Source organism: Cydia pomonella, chromosome 11 (genome assembly GCF_033807575.1).
Source record: "Cydia pomonella isolate Wapato2018A chromosome 11, ilCydPomo1, whole genome shotgun sequence".
Taxonomy (NCBI): domain Eukaryota; kingdom Metazoa; phylum Arthropoda; class Insecta; order Lepidoptera; family Tortricidae; genus Cydia; species Cydia pomonella.
Window position 1 is genome coordinate 5,089,776 of NC_084713.1, and position 24,202 is coordinate 5,113,977.

Below are 24,202 nucleotides of genomic sequence, written 5' to 3' on the forward strand. Positions count from 1 at the left end.
TTTTAGCCAGTCTGTAAGATGTTTAAGCTTCCGTGTATAAGTTTTTCCTTACAAACATTATTATTTCAAATATATATTCGTTCAAATAATTAATAGAATTAGGCGTTACTTTGCGGAAATCCATATTAAATAAAACAAAAAATATTACTTTGCTAATCCGCAAATATATATGTTTTCGTTTTTAATATATTCCTTCTATTATTTGATAAATACCGAACCAAAAGCAATTGAATCTCAAAATAAATCTGCTTAGCATGAGCCCTATATACAAAAGTTAGCGCGCAAATTAATTTGTAGGTACCTATCTATTTCCAATTTGTTTTATAAGAACTAGTTCCAGAGTGCAGTCATTAAACATTGCAAGCAATGCAATTATTTGTTGTAGAGCGATAAAAATAACTAATGACATTGCAGCCAAGTGCAATTTGTTTGAGAGATTACTACGAGAAATAAGCGAAGCGCAATTGTATCTCATACCATTTATTTATATGTCTAGGATATAAATGTGCAAATTTTATCGACGTTTAGGATAAGTGTTATGGGATTGATATACTCAAAAGCAAGCATTCTAGATACTAAGTATATTTTGGCAGAAAATATGTATTTTATTTTCCCTTCCTTTCTTTCATATAGAAAAGCGTATGCTTTATAAGTGTTTTGGCATAGGGAGGCAATAGTGTGTTAGTTAATGCAAGCTCCTGACGAAACTACTCGATACGGAGTGAAACATGTTGAGCGTTTTCGACATACGGCCCGATTCGAAGAATGAGATACGATAACGATAAGTTCTGGTTTAGATAAGTTCTCATTTAGATATCGTTTATATGTCGTATAATTGACAGAAGCAGCTCGATTCGGGCAACCAATGTCACTTTGACGTTAGAACGAATATGGTAGATAGATCTTATTGGGATCACGATTCACAGCGGAATCGAAATAAACGTCAATTTTGACATGTCATTTAGATATCGATCTTTTAAAGATCTTTCCAAGATCTTGAACGTGTCTTAATCATTCTTCGAATCGGGCCGTTAAAATACGTGTAAGACCCGCTTTTACATATTTAATATGTCTGAGTCTCACGGAAGTTTTGTTATTAAAACTACTTATAGGTTACTGTTTTTTTCTTATAAATTGTATTGTTGTTTAGATGTTTTTATAACGCGTATCAAAGACCGTTTGCTCAGGGCGTTGTCAGTCATTAAAATTAATGAATGTATTATGTCAACACGTAAAAAGTTCAACTAACAAAACAGCCTAGACGGGAAAACCGAACAAGTCTTGAAGTAGCTTGTTATCTTGTCATTTTTGTGATCGTTAAAATCTTCGATATTTATGACCGTTTAATATTTGTTGCCTTAAAGCTTATCTTGACATGAAATAATAAAAAAAAACCTATTTTGGTCACCGTGCTCTATAGATATATATATTTCGGGGATCTCAGAAACCGTTCTAACGATTCCGATCAAATTTGCTATATGGGGGTTTTCGTGGGCGTAAAATCGATCTAGCTAGGTCTGTCTCTCAGATATTATAAATAATACTAGAATCATGATATATCCGTTAAACTAAAAACATCAGCTATAAATGATTTCCAATTCGCCATACTTTCGGTCCGTAAAATGACTGGAGTAAGCGTCTAGTGTCTACTGTGCAAACGCGAATTTAATGAACTTTTTCGCTATAGGAATTTATTTTTCAGAGTAGTCAGAACCCAAAAAAAGAGCTCCTCTCTAAACTTAACAATAAGTTACTCGTAGTGTTTCGTTCATATAACAGCCAAGTCAGAACATGTCATTCTCGGCCTCGTGACTATGGTCACGAATTTTTCTCGCCGCGTGCCACATAGATCAGCTGTGTCGGGAAATTTAGACATTACGTATATGCTAGGGTTATCGACCATCTGCACCCGAAACTGCCGTTATCGGGGCTTATCTGTTCTCGGTTATTGCAAGTTTTAGTGTAAGTGGAACAGCGCCTTTCGAAGTGTGGGTCAAACACATTGAAGTGAGAAGTGAACGACCCGGGATGCATAATATATATCACTTTTTCTTATCTCAAGTACTGAAATAATATCCTGTCTATAAATATATAAGAATCTAGAGCAAAAACAAGTTTAGGTTATCGTGAAGAATAAAATGTATTCTGGACTAAAAATGATGGATGCTTTAACTATTCTCGACAAAAAACGCAATCTTCGTGCATGGTTGCCTGTAGCGGCGTATATTTTTGCATTTATATTTTTGTACCTGTCAACCCTACGTAGTTTACGCCACACACGATTAAAGCTCAGATGTTTTATGGTCGCGCGCAGACAATTTGAGCGTGATTTGTTTAAATTCAATATATTTTATGGCTTTTAGTTTCGTAATGAAAAATCACTTTAATGCAGTAAGAAAACATTTCACTGCTTATTAAGGTGGTAAGTGGATAAAAGTGTCCAGCACATTGTCAATTTCTGCTTTAACGCTTTCACTTCGGCAATTGGTAGTTTAGTTAGTAAGTAACATAGCAATTATTCATACTTTCGGGGGTTGAATCGACCCGATGTCGTAGCAAACGCATTTAAAAAGAATGGCCTTGGCTTATTTAAATGTTTAAGTTAGCGTCAAAATCGGTTAATAGAGAAGCTTTGTCAAAATTTTATTCCACAATTTTAACTTCGTAAGGGGTCGTCCAGGAATCATGTGATCGTATAGGGGGGGTAAGAAGAAGATTTTTACGATGCCTGTTTTTGAGAGATAGGATCTGGAACATATACACAATATAGTAGAAACAGCATTAGATTTGCTTAGCGTGTGCCCGTGTACCCGCATCATAATTATCACGTGATCTTGTGGCAGGGGGGTGGGGGTTGCGTTAAAATCACCAAATAACGCCAGGGGGGGGGGGGGGCTATGTCAAAAATAGACCAAATATGATCACATGATTTCTGGACGAATAATAGGTTGAAATATAATATATTACCTACTAATGAAATTGAAATCAATTCTATTGGAACAGAGGTACATTCGTTTTGTTTCGTAAAATTTTAAAACACAACAGGATTAACTACTATATCTTACATTACATTATAATTAGGTTGGAATTTCACTGGCAAATTTTGGACTTTTTTCTTGTATGGTTGGGCCTTAGGAGGTAATAAAAGCTTATATTCTGTTGCCAACACTCTTTGCATACTTAGTCAAAATTTTTAAAAAAATGTGCGAGCAATTAGCACTTTTTACTGCGGTTTTAGGCAATTCTACAATCATCGGTCATTGTCACCTTAGCATAAAATCAATACGATGTTTATAATTCGGTTATTGACGGCCAGAGGCGCTTATAAGGCTGCCGTGTCTGTAGAAAGTGCGCAAACCAGAACCGACAAATCGGAGCCGAAACCCCGCAGTTGCCAGCACGTGTTGGTCTGTTGGTACACTCAGACGTGTTTAAATGGTGCACAGTGCACAGACTACACAGACAGCGCATTACGCAGTGTTTGTGAAGAGTGCGAGGTGAAATTTTGCTTGTAAAATGCTACTATTTGAGCAACTAAACTTATTTTATTCAGATAAAGAGAGATGACTACGCTACGCTACGGGGCGTTAATGGTTAACGTACGTAGGTAAATGAAAAGCTACAAAAAGTAGCTTTTTTAATTTACATGAGTACTGGTCAAAATTGTCATGTGTGGGTCGTAAATATATGGATCTCAAACCTGGGTTACTACCCAGGATGCTATTATATACAAGCTTAAAGTTGCGCAAAGATCCATGAAGAGAAAGATGGGAGATGAGACCGAGGAACAAATAAATGACTTAGAGAGCATAGTAGAGTCACCGACGTCGGTCTTAGAGTAGCAAGACTCAATTCCGAGTGGCCTGGTCACATTGCCAGAAAGGATGTCACGGTGCAAGCTCTTGAAATGGAGACCATTGAACCAAAAAAGACTAAGAGGACGGATCCAGATGCGATGGAAGAATCACATTATAAAGGAGGCGGACAGCAACTGGATCCTAACCGCCCAAAATAGGGTAAAATGGAGGGCTTGAACTCCTTCAAACCTCCGCCTAAACCGAATATTTGCTCAACTATGACCACTGAAAAGAAGAAGAAGAAGGAAACAGATGACGAAGAGAATGTTGGAATTAATACATAATTAACCATGGAAACAAAAAAAGTTGTACACAGTGTACACATTATTTATGCTTCTTAGCAGTAATACACTCGACTGTACTTGTTTTATGAACGCATGCGACAATTTTTGCGTACCGACGCAAATGCCGGGATTGGTATTATGTCTGAAACCTTTGAAATATTGCACCAAGGTGTCACGTTACCACAGATTCGGCAAAAAATACAACATTCGTTTAGTTTTTTCTTCGCTGATATAGTTATTGGCAAACCATTTCAGTCAGCAGAAAAAGGTTTGATTTAAGCATTGACATATTATATCTAAGGACGGGCCTTACGGGTACTAACAATGGTGCTAGTTCAGCGATGTCACTCACGAATTCGAGCCAATCGTGCAGTCTAACGCAACTAGTTGCGACCAATCGCGCGCGTGATGCAAACTCATCAACCAATCGCGTTGTGGTGACTATTTTTATTGCCCGTTAGGCCCGTCCGTAGATATATGCCAATGGGTTTAAGAAGTTGTATTGCAGTGCCCTACAGGGTTTCATAGCTAAACAAAATAAAATGTAACATGTAGTATTACCTATGAAAGCAATAAAGATACCGATTACTGATTAACGTGACAAAATAAAAACATATTTCGCGCCTTTTTCTAATGACAAAGTGGATTTGCCAGTGTACAGCTGTGTCAGTGTCTTTGCCAGATATTTAATTTTTATTTTTGGAGAGGCCATTTATTGTAATTCGTGTCTAGGAATCTAGTGGAAAACTACAACTATTGTTTGTCCAAATTTTAAATTTCGCGCCAATTTCTGCTGACTAGTCGGTTCGGCAAACTATACCTAAATAGTATAGATACCCAACTGCAACAGGTTCAGTGCACGGAAACTTGAACCCAGGCGTAATTGAGACCACAACGTGACAGCGGTTGCAACTAAGCTTAAACCACAATTAACTTAATCCACCGTTTACGATTGCCAATATTTTATCAGCTCAATAACTTTTGAGAAATGAAACTTTACTTAACTACTTTTTTGATCTAGTTTCATACTCGTAAATAGATACAACTTCATTTTAGAATTCCTTGCTAGTTTATCCATTTTGATTAATGAATTTTTTTTAACGTGTGGGTGACAAAAAGTAATTATTTAAACTAGATATCTATTAGGGCCGGTACAGACGGACTGCAACTCGACTGCAACTTGTATGGGAACTTCATGCCGACTGCACTCCAACTGCAACGTCGACGTGCAGTTCCCATACAAGTTGCAGTCGAGTTGCAGTCCGTCTGTACCGGCCCTTAGGTATATTATGTGCAGAATAGCTGGAAGGTCGTTTCCCAGATTCTACCTATGTACCTACCTACCTTAATTAATTAATTAAATTTCTAAATGATTAAGAAAGAAATTTAACTCTGATTAATAGATAACAGTCTTTACAGACAGATAGTAAATAAACACAACACCAATGTTCAACGTGATGTTCCAATGCAATTCGTCTTTGTTTTATGGCATTCGCATATCCCGTCTTGTCCTGATAAACCCCTGTCTTGTTTAATGAAACCGCCATGTCTATTAATAATGGATTGCCATAGATAAAGCTTTGTTTTTTCTTCTAAGCGGGTGATTTAGAATCGTGGCGCCATATTGCGCTGATGCGCGAGCGCTGATAGCCGCGCCGCTTGATGCCTTTTGGGGCTATCATTGGGATTCGAAAGCTTTAGTGTTTGAATTTATTAGGGATGAGGGTTTTCTGAACTGTAGTTTTAAATATTTTACCAATGTAATGTAGTATTAGTATATAAAGGCGATTGGTCTAGGTAAAAACTATCGATCGACGTCGACTGTTCCATTCTACCATCGATCGATTATTTATGGATCGATTGGTGTGGTAACACCCTAAACCTATGAATATCCTATATACAATGATTTTTCATTTATCCGTCACCTATTATTGGATTAATTTTCGATTAACATTACACAAAACATTAATTACCTATTGAATTGAGTAGGTACTATGAGGACCTACCGCGAAAACCGAAATGCGCAAATTGCGGAGATCTTCCTTTTTCACTCTCACTAAGACGTAATTAGAGTGACAGAGAAAAATGCCCACAATTGACGAACTTCGATTTTCTCGTTTTAAATTTAATGTGCAAAGTTGCATCTACGACTCCCCCAACTCAGCGTCGGCATTTCGTAGACACTCGGCATAGCGCACCGCACTAGCGGCGCCACGCTATCGCTCGATCAGTCAAGATACCAATCACAAATTCAGTTGGCCATTTCCCCATACAATTTATATGGATATCAGGCGACATTGCCGATCGCCGGCGGCGCGCCTTTGTTCCGTGGGAACGTATACGGGTGTAGTAAAATTAAGATGAACTGTCTTCCGGGTTTAGCGATAATGCTAAGATTTATTTGAATATGGATTTGTATTGTTGTGGTTTTAATTAGGGTGTAGACTCTAATAGCTGAGAATATTTATTTCCTGTTCCGTTTCCGTTTTTGTGACACAGAACCGATGTTTGTTTTTGTATTTTCCTATTTTTAAATAAGTTCATGATTCACTGTGTTCACTTAACGAAGCCTGCGTTACTTATCTTATCACAAATTAGATGCCTCAGTTTTGTCATATTACCTAGGTAATAGAAATATATATATTTTTCATATTAGTGAGGGGATAAAGAAATATTAGTGATGATAGTGCTCACTTACGACATTTATGACAACTATGACAAGAAAAAAATTTGAATATGGCACAAATTGTTGCTACGTACAAATCAATCCTCGTAAATTGATATTTTAACCCTATATTCCTGTCACCATTTTTGGGTTCCGTAGTCAACTAGGAACCCTTATAATATCGCCAGGTCCGTCTGTCCGTGCGTCCGTGGCTTTGCTCCGTGATATTTAGTGCTAGAAAGCTTAAATTTGGCATGAATACATAACAATTTTTTTTTATTAGGGTACGTCCCATACAAAATGTTTTTCGGTTTAACCCAACCATTTTTTGATTGAATGAATATTTTCGGATATAATCGCTTTAACTTTTGAACCATGGATCCAAAAAAATATGAAAGTAAAACAAAAGCTTCAAAAATACTTTCAATGAAAACTATAGCGAACATGATGGGTCTAGTCGTTTTTGAATTATTGCAAAAAGTCTTCTCTCCTTAGCAAAAAAGGAAGGTACTCCCTTATGCTTGTAATGTACATGATACTTACTAATAGCTCCCGTTTAGCCTAGGTATTCTGACAGAATGATAACTTCGGAACCCTACACTGAGCATGGCCAGACATGCAGTTGCCCGATTTTTTACAAATCTCACGAGCCAAAACAGACCGATGAGGATCACAGAATGTGACCAAGTGACGTCAGTAGAATGGAATCTAAACCTAAAAACATAAAGTATTTTGTCTGTGGGCTGTCTGTCACGGAACTCGTTAACATCGTGTGTAACTTTATCCCACAGCTGATTCTTCTTATTTATGTAATTTCAACGTTTCCTACGAGAACTGAAAGCCCATCTGCTATAATTCGGATACTCGTCGGACACTCAAAAGCCAGTTTTATGTGGAACCATAACCATATCGTACGCACTTTTATATGCAAATTTCCGTTCAAAGATATTAAGGTACTGAATCAGCATAATATAATAGGCGTGTATTTACATAATTGATACCGTGATTTGAGGCAATAAAGTGATCATTTAAAGAGTTTTTCTTCATTTCTAGAAAAGTTCAATGGATGATGTTCACAGCAAGTTTTTGCAGTTAAGTTTACGAGAAAGAAAACAATGCAGCTGCTAGCTTGCTGCTAGCTGGAGCGTTACATGCGGTAACATCATTTAATAACTTAATTGCATTCGTTTATTTACATAGTAACGGTTAAAGAAAAGTTAAGCCGCGAATCTGCTACTTTTTACTTTGCTAAAAACAGTATTTTCACGGAACAATACTAAGAATCGAGCATGATTAATGGACATTAAGAGATTCGTTAACGCGTGTAATAAATGCAGAAATTTCATTCAATTTGTCGATTTGAAATCGATTGTGTGATTGGGCATTAATCTCGCTAGGATCACGAGACGTTCTCGGATACCGGTTCTATGACAAATAAGCTGATCGCTGTCGACGAACTCTGATGTCTGACATCGATAAAAACAATTTCGAGCGTCTAACAAGGTTCGACCTCAGCTAAAAGCTTTTTATGTGACTATAAAAAGCTTAATTTATAATAACTTTTTCGTAGAGCTTTCCAACTACGACAACTACGAAATCATAAAATATAAAACACTTCTAACAGCCGCCTTCACTAATCACCATCTCCCTATGGTTGAGGAAAAGGGCCAGGTCGAGAAGAGTGACCTCCGCCCGGAGTGGTTCATTGAGCACAGTTGAGCAGCTGGGCAAAGCCATTCAGCCGTTCGCTCGTCGCCCGTCACTCAGACTCAGTGCGTCCTAAGCACGGACCGCGACACACGCGCTACGGGCTGCGTAAAACTTTACCTTCGCCTTTTTTTCACATGACATTCGGCGGGAAAATTGACAGTTGATTTTTTTTCAAGTGATACTCTTTTGCCGGCCAATTCTTAAGAGACGTTTTTTAAAGAGTGAAATGAGTGTTTAGTTTTCGTGAACGTTTTAGCAAAAACAAAACATTGGTGGTGTCAATATGACGTCGTTGTACAATGAGGTGAGTGCACGACGTTTTACCCTGGCATTTAGGTTTTTTGCAGAGTAATTTTCTTTTAAAATTGTTCCTTAGCATTGTTGGCGGTTTAAATTTTTTCTTGAAAAATGTAAACAACGGAAAATTATCTCTGGTGTTTTTGCAAATAAGAATAAAATTGAGGTTGAATGTTTATAAAGTAGCCCGAAATGAAATGCAGTGGCGATAAAGTCGTGTTTAATTCTTTAGTAAGCCGCTTATAACACTTTCCGGTACAGGTTTTAGCTCGATCGTTTCTCCTACTTTTGCGGATTAAGAAATAATTTAGTTGGTAGCTAATACCTATATATACTAATGAGCAATGTTATAAACGGCTAGAATAATTTGAAAGTCCATATTAAGATTGGTTTGTCTTCAATATTTTTTGGCGTACATACTTGTAAAAAATGCAAACGTTTAATGGTGCAAAAAATCAAGGCATTCTTAATGGCTAAATATTTGCATTAGTCATCTCTATGGTATGTTTTATTAGGCCAGATATTCTATTTGTTCACTGAACTTTATAACAATGAAACCACAAAAACGACCCCATGCTAGCAAGATATAATTTTTGGAACTTTGCAGGCTTTACCGAGTGTTATTTTGCTTTTTATCATTTTACATTTGCAGCGATTCTTTAAATCACTAATTCCCATTAGACCTTAACTAAGTTCGTTGAAATTTATATCGTTCTCAAAATGAATACAGTTGCATTTGTTTTGTTCAGTTCTATTTTCAAACAAAACAATCAAATTCCACTTGCAAATTTTGGATTATTTCTTTGTATGGCTTGGTCTTAGAACTTAGCAGGCTTGATAAATATAAATCCTTGTAGTTTAACCAGCTTCAAGTCTGTTTCAACTTCCCTTCCGTCAGGTGCACAAAGGTCGGAAGTGTAAAGGGCAGCACAAAAGTTCATAAACCTAATGCCCTATTCTTAAACCGGTATTAAAAGAATTATTTCCTATCGGAATTTGAGACCCAGCTGTTCATAATCGGAGGTCAGAGAGAAGCTAGTTTGTCAGCTCTTTATTTGATAACTATGCGAACTGACGTTCTGAGCCAACTATTGAATCCAAATTTGCCAACTAGACTGCTTTGAATTAGATAGGTACTTACGAGTGAAGCCGTGCGATAAATGCGATTAACTGACTGCTATAATACCGTTTATGTGTAGCTAGAAAAGTCCTAACAGTTAAGAATATTTCTTGTCACAATTTTGACTTAACTTTTTTTTAAACAAGCCACTAAATTTTGATCTGTATTGAAACTGGTCATCTTTTTCAAATCAAAGCGGTCTAGGGTGTGTAGTTATAAAGTCCTAACAATTACGAATATTTCTAGTCACAATTTTGCCTTATTTTTTTTTAAGTCACTAAGGTATGATCTGTATTGAAACTGGTCATCCTTTTCAAATCAAAGGGGTCTAAATTAATCGTTGATTCTCTTTGTTATCGATATCGCGTCCGACGTCCGGTTGACTTAAGGAGTAAAACGTCCTTGCTTGGCTAAAGAGCATGCTTTAAGAAGGGGATCCTATAGGAAGACAGTCCCATAAAAAGAAAAAGAAAAGACAATTTGAGATCTGGTGTATGAAAGTATGAACCATCCTCGATATCTCACTAACGTATTAGCGACTGTTTTTTTTGCGAATCGTGATATTTCAACTTCCATAATTTCCAATAAGATTTCATAACAACGCAAAAACCAACAGACATCGGATATCAGAAACGACAGTTTTTTGGGTCTACTTCTATTGTGTGCAGTAACATTTCTTTCCCAATTCCATAATAGTAGTTTCCAAACTTGAATGATTCTGAACCTACCACTTTTACCTACACAGTGGGTTTATTTCGTTTTTTGTCAGTCATCGAAAGTTAAACGTTGACCAGTTTTAAGTTTTAACCAGTTTTTCGGTTAACGCGTCCAGGCGCTTATTCCGATTGCAGTTGAGCTTATGCCTGACCCCAACCATTGTAAGTGTGACACGTCCATAATATTATGTCAACACACAATCTTCTTTTTGGCTTGGAATGGCTTTTATTAAATTTAAATACCTATAATGATTTTGCCGATGTCAAAAGTGTGCTCGCAGAGACTGATATTGTTCAGTAGTTGCTTTTAGTAAAGTGATAGCTGGACTTTACTAATATTAGGCACGATGGATTGCCGGGTGTTGACTGCGAGTAAAGAATGGTCAAACACGTTTCAAGACCATAAAGCCTTTATTTGGTTTAAATAATAAATATGTATTACCGTATTGTTATTACTTAGATGCTATATTTCTAAATAAATAAATTAATAGGCTTCCAAAAAATGTCTACAAACATTTTACGCGATATAAAAATGAACTATCATAGAGACCATCGTTCAACGCGAGAGGTAGGTCGTCTGAACTGAACCCACAACTAGGTGAGAGTTGGGAACCGCATGCTGCATGGCCAGTTTCGGCATTTCTGTTTACCCGATCTGTTATCAAAGGCACAGCCGGGTGCGGGACCTAGCTTCTTCAAATGTTTGTGTACATTGCTCCCGGACAGCAGTACATTGTGGTTATTTTTACTGTACTTTTATTTGAAGTAGAAACATCCGGGGATTTGTTGACATTAAAAACAATTTATTGTTTTATTAGTATTATAAATAAATATCTACAAACAAGAATTAGTCAATCGGTGAATATCAATGCTCTCTTTGCATTCCATGCTTCTCGCATACAAAAGAAATGGAAGAACAGAAAACAATACCTACAACTATTATTACGATGTTTATGATAATAATTGTGGCTTTGATTCCGTGATTCGTAATCACACAAACCTCACGCTCGCATCACGGATGGTATTACATTATGTACCAAAATGTGTAAATATCTCAGTAGAACATTCAAAATATATGTGACGAATCTTATTCTTCTACTTTCACCCAGCGTTCTTTATTAGAGATTGACCTTCCTCGCGGATTTGGTGCTCTTCTATTGCCTAAAGCACTTATTTTTCTCTTGAGATATCGGCTTAGTATGTAATTGAGCTGCCTTGAGGTGTATTTTTAGCTTGGATTTTTACCAGTGCTGTCTGAGGACTCTGAGGTGGAGTTCCTGTATTGTGCTCCACGCCACCAATGCTCAGACTTACCTATTATATGTTATTTTAGGCAGGAACTAAAAAGAGAACATCTATGTATCGTATATCGATATTATCTACACTGTGGATGAAGGCTCTGCCTGCCTAAAACGCAGTTTCACACAGCCAACGGCCATTTTTCAAACACGACACACCTCCGTCCCTCCTCTTGCATTTATCACCAACACAATCGAACATCTGTTAACATCGTATAACCGAAAGTATGTACACCTTACATCTGATTAACGAACTAAACTTTGTATTAGACTTTCACCGCACTAAATTGTGATTATGTGTGCGATACCTCTCATTATTCGACGGATGAAAGCTCATCGGTTACTTTCACTCGTTATTATTTTTGTATTAACAGAAAGAAATGGTTGGGAAGATGGGAGCGCCGGAGGTGTCGGACAAAATGGCTTGCGTGTTGCAAGGAATATTCTTAAAAAATTATTATATCTAATATACATACCATTAGTTAACATTCCATAAAACTCCGAAGCAAAGAACTGATCCATATTGGATAGAAGTTTTAAATTAGATCATCCAGACTTCTTTTTACCACGCTAAAAAATGTTGCCAGAAAATGACAATTCAGCGTACATGGTCGATCCAAGACTTGACGTCAAGTACCGTCCTCGCTTACCAACACCGAAATAAAAATAATTATATTCAAATTGGTTAAATAGGCGCCTGACGAATATGCTTGAAATGATATATCCCGATATTCCCGATAGATTTAATGTCCGTCATATAAGTCTCTTACTAGCTCTCGTAAGTGCTAGAGGTTTGCTTTATTTCAAACATAAACGTGTGGTAATATCGCCATAAGCACACGAAGTCGCAAACATGTTGCCTGTGTTGGTAATATTTTGATTTCAATGTTTCCCACATGATTTATACTATCGTGAGTCATCCCAACTGTTTTTCTTCAATTTTTTTACTTAGTCACACTTGGTGACATTTTTGGGAATAAATAAATAAATATTATACGACATGCTTACACAATTTGACTAAGTCCCACAGTAAGCTTAACAAGGCTTGTGTTGTGAGTACTTAGACAACGATATATATAATATATAAATATTTATAAATACTTAAATACATAGCAAACACCCATGACTCAGGAACAAATAAATGCCCTTACCAGGATTTGAACCCGGGACCATCGGCTTCATAGGCAATGTCACTACCACTATAGGCCAGACAGGTCGTCATACATAACACAATTTTAATAAGCCAAGCTAATGATTTCACTAGAAGAACCTGTAAAAACATTGTTAAATCAACGATGGTTAAATTTTTACTGTTTCCTGTATTGGTTCAAAAAAAGAAAAAGGTCCCATATCATTAATGCCATAAGGGTGGTCACTAACCCTTTAACCGGTATCGCTATGGCCGATCGGCTATCAATACGGGCCATTTGCCTCACGGGTGGTCAAAATAACCCACATGAGTGACCTCCATACTGAACAGAACGCATGATATATATTGTTAATCCATTGGTCGCCATGGAAGATGGACGACCAATATACCAAGTCCAAAAGCTGTATATCTTTTCAAAACTTATTGTAACATTGGACCTTTTTACTTAAATTGGTATTGTAGCGTCATAAACATTATCGGAGCGCACGAGTGGCCCACTTCTCTGTCTGTTTCGTGCTCTGTGGGAATTTCGGCCAGTCCTATAGACTTGAGACCAGTTATTTTCGTCTGTTAAAATTATTGATGTTTAAGTAAATTTATCTTGTTTTATTCTGACATTTAGTGGGTATTTGTATAAATCCATTAACTCTGATAGCTTCATAGTTTAACACTTTAGTGTTAAACTATGAAGCTATCAGTACCCCTAGTGTAAATAAATTCGATTTCGAAACGTGACGTACGCGTTTGCGTTTAGTCTCATTTTGTATGTGATTTAGAAAGAGCGCGCCAAGCGGGACGTTTTGGAAACTCAAAATCCTATACAAAATGAGACTTAACGCAAACGCGTTCGTCACGTTATGATGTCGATTGAATTTACACTAGGGGTACTGATTAAGCTTAAGTATGCATAAAACTAACACGCCAAACTTAGATTTAACTCTAGTCTCTAAAATGACATGAAATTTCTGCATTGTTTTTGTATTTTTATCTTTATAATCTGTAGATCATCAAGTTCTTTTGATTTTGATTTTCTATTTATTATTTGTAATATAGGTATAATAAGTTATAAATAGAACAACACTATAAATAACCATGTCAACGGAAGAATAATCTGACAACCGTTTTTCCTCAAACTTGTTTCCCATGCAACTACCTTAACTGTGTCAGCGATGCATCATTCTAGTTCCAAAATGTCTATTTGACAGTGTCATGTAATTTATTCTACTTTCATACCACAATTAACCCATATTTATAATCCCATAATGCATTCAAACACCTCAATAGTCAGTTTCACTTATCTACCGATGATTTAAAGTATTTAAACAGTCGTAACGACAGTCTGGTGTTATAGCTTTAAATAAGTTGGATTATTTATTTTTCCTACTCCTCTACTGTTATCTGTCATTTATGCATTCATTAACACGAATATAAGAACATACATAAAAGGTTTCAAGAAAAGTCTATATTGTCTATTCCTCATAAAAGCTCTTGTGCTTTTAATCGCTATAACGTTACTGCGATTAATGGCTACCAACCTAACAAAACCAAAACGAATACAGTTTTAAACTAAGTGCATTGCTGCCAACTTACAAAATATTCATTTGGTTGCATAGTAAAAATAATTACTTCATAAGTCAGAAACACGCATGTGACACCCGTAATATAGCAACACCCATAGACTACGAAGACCGCTTAGCGTTGCTTGTTAGTCTCCGTAGGCTACGGTGGCCAAAATTGAGAAAAAACTGTCCAAAAATTTAATTTAGCAAGTAGCAAGTACCAGGGCCTCATGAGTTACGAGGTGTCGCCGACCGGCCGGCCGCGGCCCGGGGCGGGCTGGGCGCGTAACACTAACAAGGTATGCTCGCGCGTCTTGGCTATATACTTTTGCTGTAATTTGTTTACCTAAATTAAGATTTATTTTTGTTGACTCGTAGGAAAAATATTGTATGCAACGTTGTATAAGTAGGTCAAAAAATGCTCGTGGCGTATTCCTTTACAATGTTCGCCTACGCCTTCGGCTCCGGCTCACATTGTAACTCACGCCACTCGCCTTTTTTGACCCTTCTTATACAACTGTTGCATAAAATACTATAATAGGTTATTATTTGTAATGGTTTCCATCATATAAAGTTCAGCTATCAGCTACTAGACATTTAAAATGAGTCGGAATTTAAAAAGAATGTATGTACTTACTAATTTGTCTAATATGGTTAAGTAAGGGCGGACAGACTGTAACCCGACTGCAACTTGTACGGAAACTGCTGGCCGTGGCTGCAGTTGGCGTGCAGTCGGCGTGCCGTTCCTATACAAAGTCGGGTTGCAGTCCCTCTGTATCGGCCCTAAGGCTATTAAAAACTTATCGGTAAGTATCTCCACCGATACCGTTCACGGCAGCTTATTTATTTATACAAGCTGTAACAAAAATAGTCTACTAAAAATCTTCTACTTTTTCCTAATCAGTACACGATACCGAATATGCTCTTAAGAGGCTGTCAACACCCAATGTCCTTGAAATTGATGTTACTTAAACAATTTTTTAAGAAAGACTATTTGTTTTAGTCAAGTAAGTAAAATATATGTTCATATTAATTATATTTCAAAGACTGTGGTTGTACCCGATACATGATTGAACGAAATCGGCTCGATAGAAAATAATTGCAAAGATTGGTCTTAAAATCACAATTAAACGGTTTTATGTCTTTATTGTTTTGACTTATGGTTCAATTAAAATCACAATTTCAAAACATTTATATCTAAACCGCTGTTGAGTAAAATATTACACTAATAATCCACTTTTTTTTATTTAAATATTTTTCTTATTATTCCCTTGCCCAGGCCCAGTAACATGCGACAGTGCTATCTCATTTACTCCGATACAAATAGACAGTGTGCGCGCTTTAGGTATTGACAGCCTCTTAAACGTATCCCCACTATTTTTTGACACTCTGTAATTACCTGGAGATTTTACTGTCCCCTTAAGCTTATTTAGAATCATGGGAATTTAAGTTTGAGTATAAAAATACCAATAACAATTGAAACAATACATACATATTATCACTTAAACTATGGTAGACAACAGGCGGTCTTATCGCTAAAGAGCGATCTCTTCCTGACAACCTTTGGGTAATGGAAATATTTAATATTTGGATTTTTTTACAATATTGTTATGACTTAAACTAACTGTAAGTAAGTACTTTACGGAAAGAGACTGTCATTAAGTCCGAAGCTCATAAAAATGAAATTAAAATCAAGTCGTGCGGTCATCGAAATATCGTTAACCCGAAATTCCTTCTCGCAAACCTGCGCCTGCGCTGCGCCCGTCTATCGAGAGTCTGCGTGATGTCGTCACCGCTGACTCACTGGAGCCTTCTGACTTGGTGAGCCCATTCACACCATGTTTAGGTGTCTATAGGACCTAGAGTTGTCACTAAACATTACTTATAGGCTATATTACGCTATATTCAGGCTAATAAACCCACACAATTTGTAGTAATAAGTTTCAACAAAGGTATCACCTTAAATAATTTGTATATACGCAATATACGTTATTATAAGCATTTAATTCAACTGCAAATTTATGATCTTTTGAAAATTAGGACCAAACATAGCACCTTGGGGTACACCCAATACTAAAGGTATGTAACTATAATACTGAGATTAAGATAAGGCGTATGAACGGAAATAGCGAAGTAGACTGTAATTATAAGCTACCTGAAAAGTACACAAAAACTACGAAGAAGCGAACCTAAGTGAGTTTTATTCCGCAAGTTTAAATTATAACGTTAAGCCGAGTTCTAAAGCATGACAGACTTCCATCGAAGGCCATATTACAAGGCGCTGTTCACGCTTGAACCGATTCGTTGCGCACTTCAAAACGTCTCCTGTTCCATCAGGGATACTTTAGATTTATACCTCATAATGAGATGACAGACAAGGAAGGCATACCCCTCTACCAGTTGGGAATATAATTGCCAAGGAGGGAGAGGGATAGAATGTGGTGACAGGTTGGCCAAGATTTAATTATGTATGACAAAACATATTGCAAAACGGTGAGTCACCACAAAGGTCTATTCTCCATTGTTTGGGATTTGGATGGTAGAATCGGTGTCCATTAGAGGTTTTGCAATGGAAAAGAATGGTACGAATGTAGTTCTAATCAGGGTGTTTGAGTTTCTGTGACAATATTACGTGAATTATGTTGGCGAGACGATTTTTTCTACTTTAGACGTTTTTTTCTAATATTGTCTCGGTTACCGTTATAGTCACTAATCAATAAAAACTATGTATGTATACGGATTATAGATCGAGTCATTCACGGAGACGCGTGCCTTGACTCGTAATGTCATGTTATTAAAGGTTAGATTTGACAAATCTGCGCGTCGTCGTGGATGACACGAACTATATAGCGCTAATCTATGCTCTGTTTGTAAACGGATTATAGCAAGGGTTCGAAATGTCGGGATGTATTTTAATTCATCATACGTGATATAAGTTGTTTACGTAATTTTATTTTATGATTTAGTATTTTTTATTCTTTAGCAGTCCGTTAACACTATTATAATTTTTTGCTTTCTAAATGCTCAATTACTTTATTTCAATCGCTAATTCACTGACATTGTCTGTTTGTAAATGTGATCAATTATTTTTAATGATCTAACTAAACGGTTTCATCGTCTTAACCGTCATGTGCGAAAGTGCAGTTATTAGCTCGTCCCCATTTTGCAAAATGTCTCCTGGCAGTTTTAAGCATAAATATTTTTCACCAATTGTATTTATTGAATAGATTTATAACTGTTCCTATCGCGACCGTGACCGTGACTCCAACGGTCCCCCTTTCTTCCTATGAATGTATTCTTTACATTGTCTTGTATTTGCTGTATTTTTTCGCCGTTGTGTCCTTTCGTCACGGCTTTAGATTCTGCGAGGTCGAGAGGCCCCGTAACTCTATCTCTATCTACACAATATTCTAATGGAATAATATTATATTTATATCTCGGTCCAATACTATAAAGTCTCGTGATTCTTTGAATCAAATACCAGAAATAATGCCGTCGAAATTGAAATAGCTTAATTCTGATGCTTAGCTTGCCACACAAACTTTGCAAAACGCTCTAACGATACCTAAAGCATAAAATGTAGTGAGAGATTTGAGCTAGCTGCGATTTCTATAAAATTTTACCTGTCTGAATCAGTCGCACTTACATTTGGCATGATGACTAGATATAATTACACGGAAGCGAAAAAAACAAAATCATACAAGAACTTCAACAAAAACTTACACGAAATGATCTCAGTTTACAATTAGAGCAAATCATTTTATGAGCCATTATAACCTTGGTCTTGTAATAAGAATGAACATCCTAAAGTAATCTACATTAAATTTAATGAGGATACGCATTTTATAAAACAGTGGCCTACTTGCAAATACCACTGCTACCTTCAGCTGTAAAACATGTCTTAATTGGTGTCTTTAATATGAAGTAGTTGCCTACATATGAATCAGACTTTAAGTGAAGTTCCCTTTTACAATGTCAGCTTTTTGTAGAGTTCATTGGAAAGGTTAATGTCTGTAAATCGTTGTATACTGTAATATATATTCAGTCCTATTGAAATTGAACTTCTATCAGTGATAGGGCATCAAATATAAGCGTTTGGCAACTGAATTATTTCGACCCTTACCTCCCTAACTCCAACAATTTCTTGGAGACCTGTAGTGTAGGATAAATAGGTATGCTTTTCATAAAATGCTCAAAGGTACGGGGTTCATGCGACCCCGTACATACATAATATACGGTAAATTTATGACTTTTTAAGCTAATTGCAGTAGCGAATATGTTGTCTAAGAACAGGCTTCCCGGCGAGATACATTTATGTACGCCCCACTAGTTCTCACTTATAAATAGACACTCAAAGCCAAGTACACCAATGGATACTTCTTTACACTTTCCCAACGACCCCATTGTGCATCCGTAAAACAGTTTTCACATGTTATTGGGTAATTGTAATTGTACACCATCGATCAGTTCACGCCAAGATGCTTGGGAGCTCCCGCTTGACGCTTGACTGATGTTACCGAACAAATTAATGATCCTCCGTGAAGCAAGAAAACAATGAGCTAGAACTACCTGAATAAACGTGGGATAAGACAAAAACGATTCGTAAAGGGTCACGGTCAATTAATAGTCAATACGATAGACAGGTTCATTCGAAATGTCGATGCGAGACGGACATTCCGCCCACCAAAAAGATAAGAGATCTTAATAGGCGAGAAAATTTTATGGGCATCCGATTGACCTCAAGCCCAAATTTCGAGCTCATCGCTCTTCCGCTGTTCAGAACACAAATCACTTCGATACTGATATTGGTAATAGAAGTAGCGCGGTTTTGGTATAGAAATTCCGAGTGATTAACATAAATAAGACCGGCTGGGCGAGCCGGCCAACGGTTCTCGCTCCGATTGCGGCTCTATTTAAATCCAAACTGACGTCTTCATTGATTTTTCGATGCGGACTTTAATGTATGTCTAAATATTGGAACTAATGAATTTTATAGCGCATTTGACCTTAGATATGGAAAGAGTTTCATAAGTTTCTGTTCGAACGAGATTATTTAGATATCCGAGATAGCTAGTGTAAGACAAAAAAGATAATTGACGTCAGTTGTTACGGATAATTTTGCTAAAAAACTGAGGTGCGGTTAAGATTATATAGATCATAGAGTTACTGTTACTAGGATTATAAAGGCTTATAAAATCTATTGCGAAAACAATATTGAAACCTATTAAGACCATTAAATCGATACGCTATCATCTGATCTTCGATTACCTAAAGATTGTGATCGGTAGCATCTAGACAGTTTTGTAGAACAATAGTTTTAAAGTGGTGTTTAAAGTGACCTTTTCACAAAGAGTGGATATAGTCCAAGGCCATCTACTGGTGGCGGATTCGGACTTTGCACAGATCATTTACGTACACACTAGAGGGAGCTTTTAGGATAAATCGCGGTCGCTGCGTTCGTAGATTAATTTAGTAAGAATGCTACCGCTCATTAAATTGGCGTCTACCAATGAGTGCTTAGAAAAAAACTACTTTAAATTGATAATTGAATAGTGTGGAATGAAACTGAATGGTGTGATTGTAGCTATATACTAACTATAAAAAAATATAAGAACGTAAAGAAGGAATAAACAAAGGGAGTATGTAAGAGGAAAGGGTATCTTAAGGTGCATGAACTGTTTGAAACTATATAAAAATAAACGATGTGAATGTAAGAGAGAGAAAAGTGTGGAAGAAAGACATGCTGCACCGACCTGTAGTAATTAAGACAAGAGCAAGTGATGATGATGATGTCGATAAAGAAGTCGGCGAATCTTCGTATCCTTCAAAACCTCCTAAGGCTCATAACGGTCCTAGTTATTACTTATTCAGTTAGATGAAATCTTACAATTGGAACATCAGTGTCGCATTTATTTTGTTTCGATCAATTGCCAAACAAAACAAAATCATCCCTTTTTTCTACACTGTAGGTTTAAATTTCACTAGCAGATTGTTCATGTGTATGGCTGGGCCTTAGGAGGTTAATGCGAAGTCTAAAGGAGGTAGTTATTTTACATTGGGTCACGACTTGGTACCTAAATGTTTGATAATTGGTTTCTTAGCTTAGCTCGTGATAAGGAACAGGTTATCAGGGTAATTGTAAGTAGGTAAATGTTTCAATTTATTGCCTATTCTCCTATTACTGTTGATAATATAATATCGTTTACTATAATTAGTGTTTTCGTTAGCGTAATCTTTTAAAAATTCATCTCCCAAGGCTTTTGTAGTTAATTTCTTACCAGTAATTGCCGATAGCTCTGGTTCCGTTTGTAAATTTTGAAATAAAATGGATTTTATTCTAGATTGGTTTAATAAACACAGATTGTTAATGAAATATAATTATATACTAGTTCAGTACCTACTAACAAAAATCGGTGACGATGCCTCAGCATTGAAAGACCGACTGAAGAAGAAGAGCCTGTTCTGATAGAATAGTAATTAAAAAATCCTGCACTGAGTAGGGCCCGACGTGTTCTTGGCCGATTTATTTTCGTAATAGCATAAGTTATTAGGTCACGTAGCCCATTATTTGACATTACAAAAACATTTTTTTCGTTATTACTAGACTTTGAAAGCTTGCGAGCCTTATAACGTGGCGCCTACGAACGTAATCTTCATGTTTATATATGCCTTGTATTTTCTAGCTACGAGTACTAATGTACTTATAGAATTTTCACTTCACATAATCTTATTGTACATGTCTTGCTTGTTTCATGGGCTTATTTTAAGTACCTACATTAATCCTGCGTGACATCCGGTTTATTGAGGATCACTGTCTGTTACGACCAGCCTAGCTCTGTTGTTTAGTTACGGTACCATTATGTACCTACTTTATGTCATGATAATCGTTAGACTAATGAAACATATAGTATCTACTTGAAAGTATGATTACGTGAATTTCGTGTTTGAACGAACATTGATATTTTAAATAGTTAATTACCTATGTTTCAAAAGGTTGGCTTCGACTTAAGCCTTAAGCATAGACACAAATATGGCAAATTTAAATAAGAGCGTGAATTGTGAATTGAAAATAACATTGTTCTTACTTACTTAGGTACCTACACATAAGTAAAGTAAAAGAGATGTGCAATACATTGTATTGTATGTACATACAACACAACAACAACATAATTCACACATCAATACAAGAAAACAATAGATAATGAAAACAGCATCAGAAGTAGAGGTAAACAAGAGGATGTAGGTATTGATATGCTAAATAAAATCTGTAACGTAGAAAATTTTGAACGTACTTACACGCTCATGCCTATAATTTCCTGTGTGAAAGACGATGTATCATAAAGTAATGTATGTGCTTTTATACTAAATATCTATTTAATTTTTTCCACAATATAGAGACAAAACTGTCATACGTTCATTCACTACTTATACATAAACATAAGGTTAAGGTTGCTAGAGCTCAACGAGGGTGCGGAGTGTTAGGGTCGCCAACTCTCGGTCTCGGTCGGCCTCGAGTTGCAGGCGTACATAAGCTACGAAGACTGCTTACCATTAAGCGGGCTTTATGCTTGTTTGCTACCGACGTAGTAAAAAAATACATTTTTAAATCCAAGATTTTAACAAGCTTTTTCTTTTTCCAGGTAAGTAACACGACACATTTTGCATTTTCGAATTTCAACGGGATCATAAGCTGTGTAAGTACTAAGTAACATTACCAAGTTAATAATCATTTACAGAAAAATCCAATCAACATTTAAAATTCTTAGTTTATGTTCGCGTCTGTCATCCTTATATATTTGACGTGCTTAAAACTGATGGAAATATCGCTCTAACATTTCCATCTCCGCCACATAGATGGTTGGCATTCCTCAACTGTGCAATTCTCCTGAAACTTCCTGCCTCGCGCAGTTAAACTGTGGAATGAACTGTCGCCTGCGGTATATCCGGACCGATACGACCTTCAAGAAAAGAGAGTAGTCTCATCTTAAAGGCCTGTAATGCAACGCACTTTTAATCTCTGGTGTTGTATTGCAGGTTTCTATGTGTAATTGCTTGCCATCAGGCTATTCGGCTGCTCGGTTGCCTCCTGTATATAATATAATAATTCAGCCTGTATACGTCCCACTGCTAGGCACGGGACGCTCCCATGCGCGAGAGGGCTTGGGCAGTCACCACGCGGGGCCAATGCGGGTTGGGGACTTCACATACACCTTTGAATTTCTTCGCGGATGTATGCAGGCCTCAAGATGTTTTCCTTCACTGAAAAGCTAGTGGTGAATAACTAATGATATTCCGTACATAAGTTCCGAAAGACTTATTCTTACTCGAAAATCGGACGTCATACCCACTAGGCTACCGCGGCTTCTTTTGTCTCCTATATCACAAAATAAATAAATTTTGTCCCCGCCTGACGGCTAAGGGACAAATTAGTTATTTGGCAGACAGAGTGTTCAATTTTGGATCTATCACGTACAAAGCCGTCTTAGCATACAGGTTGTTCAAAAAGGCCTAGCAGGCTGCCATGTGTCTAGATCCTCAACATCTTAAAGGTCTCTTATACGTGTACCATATGCAAATATCTGAAAGCCGTGTGACCCAGTAAGTGAAGAGATCCCGAGAGCAGATAGCGAAATGTTTTATTGAGTGGCCTCATTGTCCGGCTTGTGCAGGCAGGCTGTGGCCAGGGTTGCATCTTCGACCAATATATTTATAAGATTATTAAGAAAACTCTTTAACGGTCAAAATTGTATCGCCTCCTTAAAGTCCTAAAAATTCTGCATAAGAAAAAAATATAGATGATCTTATAGGTAATTTTTGCCATTTACGAGTAGGCCTAATATCTAGTGTGTTCTATAAAGGGTTAAAGGAAAAATGTAAAAATTCACCTCTTTGTGCGAGACCTTGCGATCTTTCGGAACACCGGTCCAATCGTTCTTGTCGAACTTAAATACCAAAGCTTGAAATGAAATGAAATGAAATGAAATGAAATGTATTTATTTGTCAGAATATGGTACATTGATTTGATCTTAAATTAGAATTAGTGCTTTCATATTCTACCGTGAAGGCGGTGTACAAATATTTTTACTTATATCTAATTCTTAAATCTATATCTTTGGTTTACACAAAATACCTACGAAATCAAAACTAGGAACAATCAAACAAATAAACTATAAAACTAATCACTATGGTCCAGAAACTCGTTAACACTATAAAAACAATGCTTGTGTAGGTAATAATCTAAATACTTTTTGAATAATGTTGTTGGTTTGTTTTTTATATCATCAGGTAATTTATTGTAAACTTTTATTGCCATAAAGTAAGCATTTTTTTGGAACAATACTAAGTTTGATTTAGGCAAAGTCAACTTCTGTTTCCATCTAGAATTTGAACCATAGGCCTCCTCTCTAGTTTTAAAGAAATGAGGGTATTCTTTTACAAATAGACAACACTCCTTAATATATATACATTGCAATGGTAATATTCTTAATTTGCTAAACAATGGCTTACATGACTCTTGGTATCCAACCTGGCTCAATATACGGATAC

At 36.6% G+C, this 24,202-nt stretch overlaps 1 protein-coding gene across 4 annotated transcripts in view; it reads left to right on the plus strand.

Annotated features, from left to right (window-relative positions):
• LOC133522677 (leucine zipper putative tumor suppressor 2 homolog) overlaps positions 1-24,202 on the plus strand; it is a 179,467-nt gene that overhangs the window by 93,158 nt on the left and 62,107 nt on the right. The window contains exon 1 of one of the 4 annotated variants that reach the window (XM_061858079.1): positions 8,575-8,820. The exons of 2 other annotated variants lie outside the window; for them this stretch is intronic. In XM_061858079.1, the coding sequence (XP_061714063.1) occupies positions 8,800-8,820 (21 nt within the window). In that variant the 5' untranslated portion in view covers positions 8,575-8,799. Of the gene's footprint in view, positions 1-8,574; positions 8,821-24,202 lie in introns of those variants that run through there. One more of the 4 variants, XM_061858078.1, reaches the window with a different exon arrangement.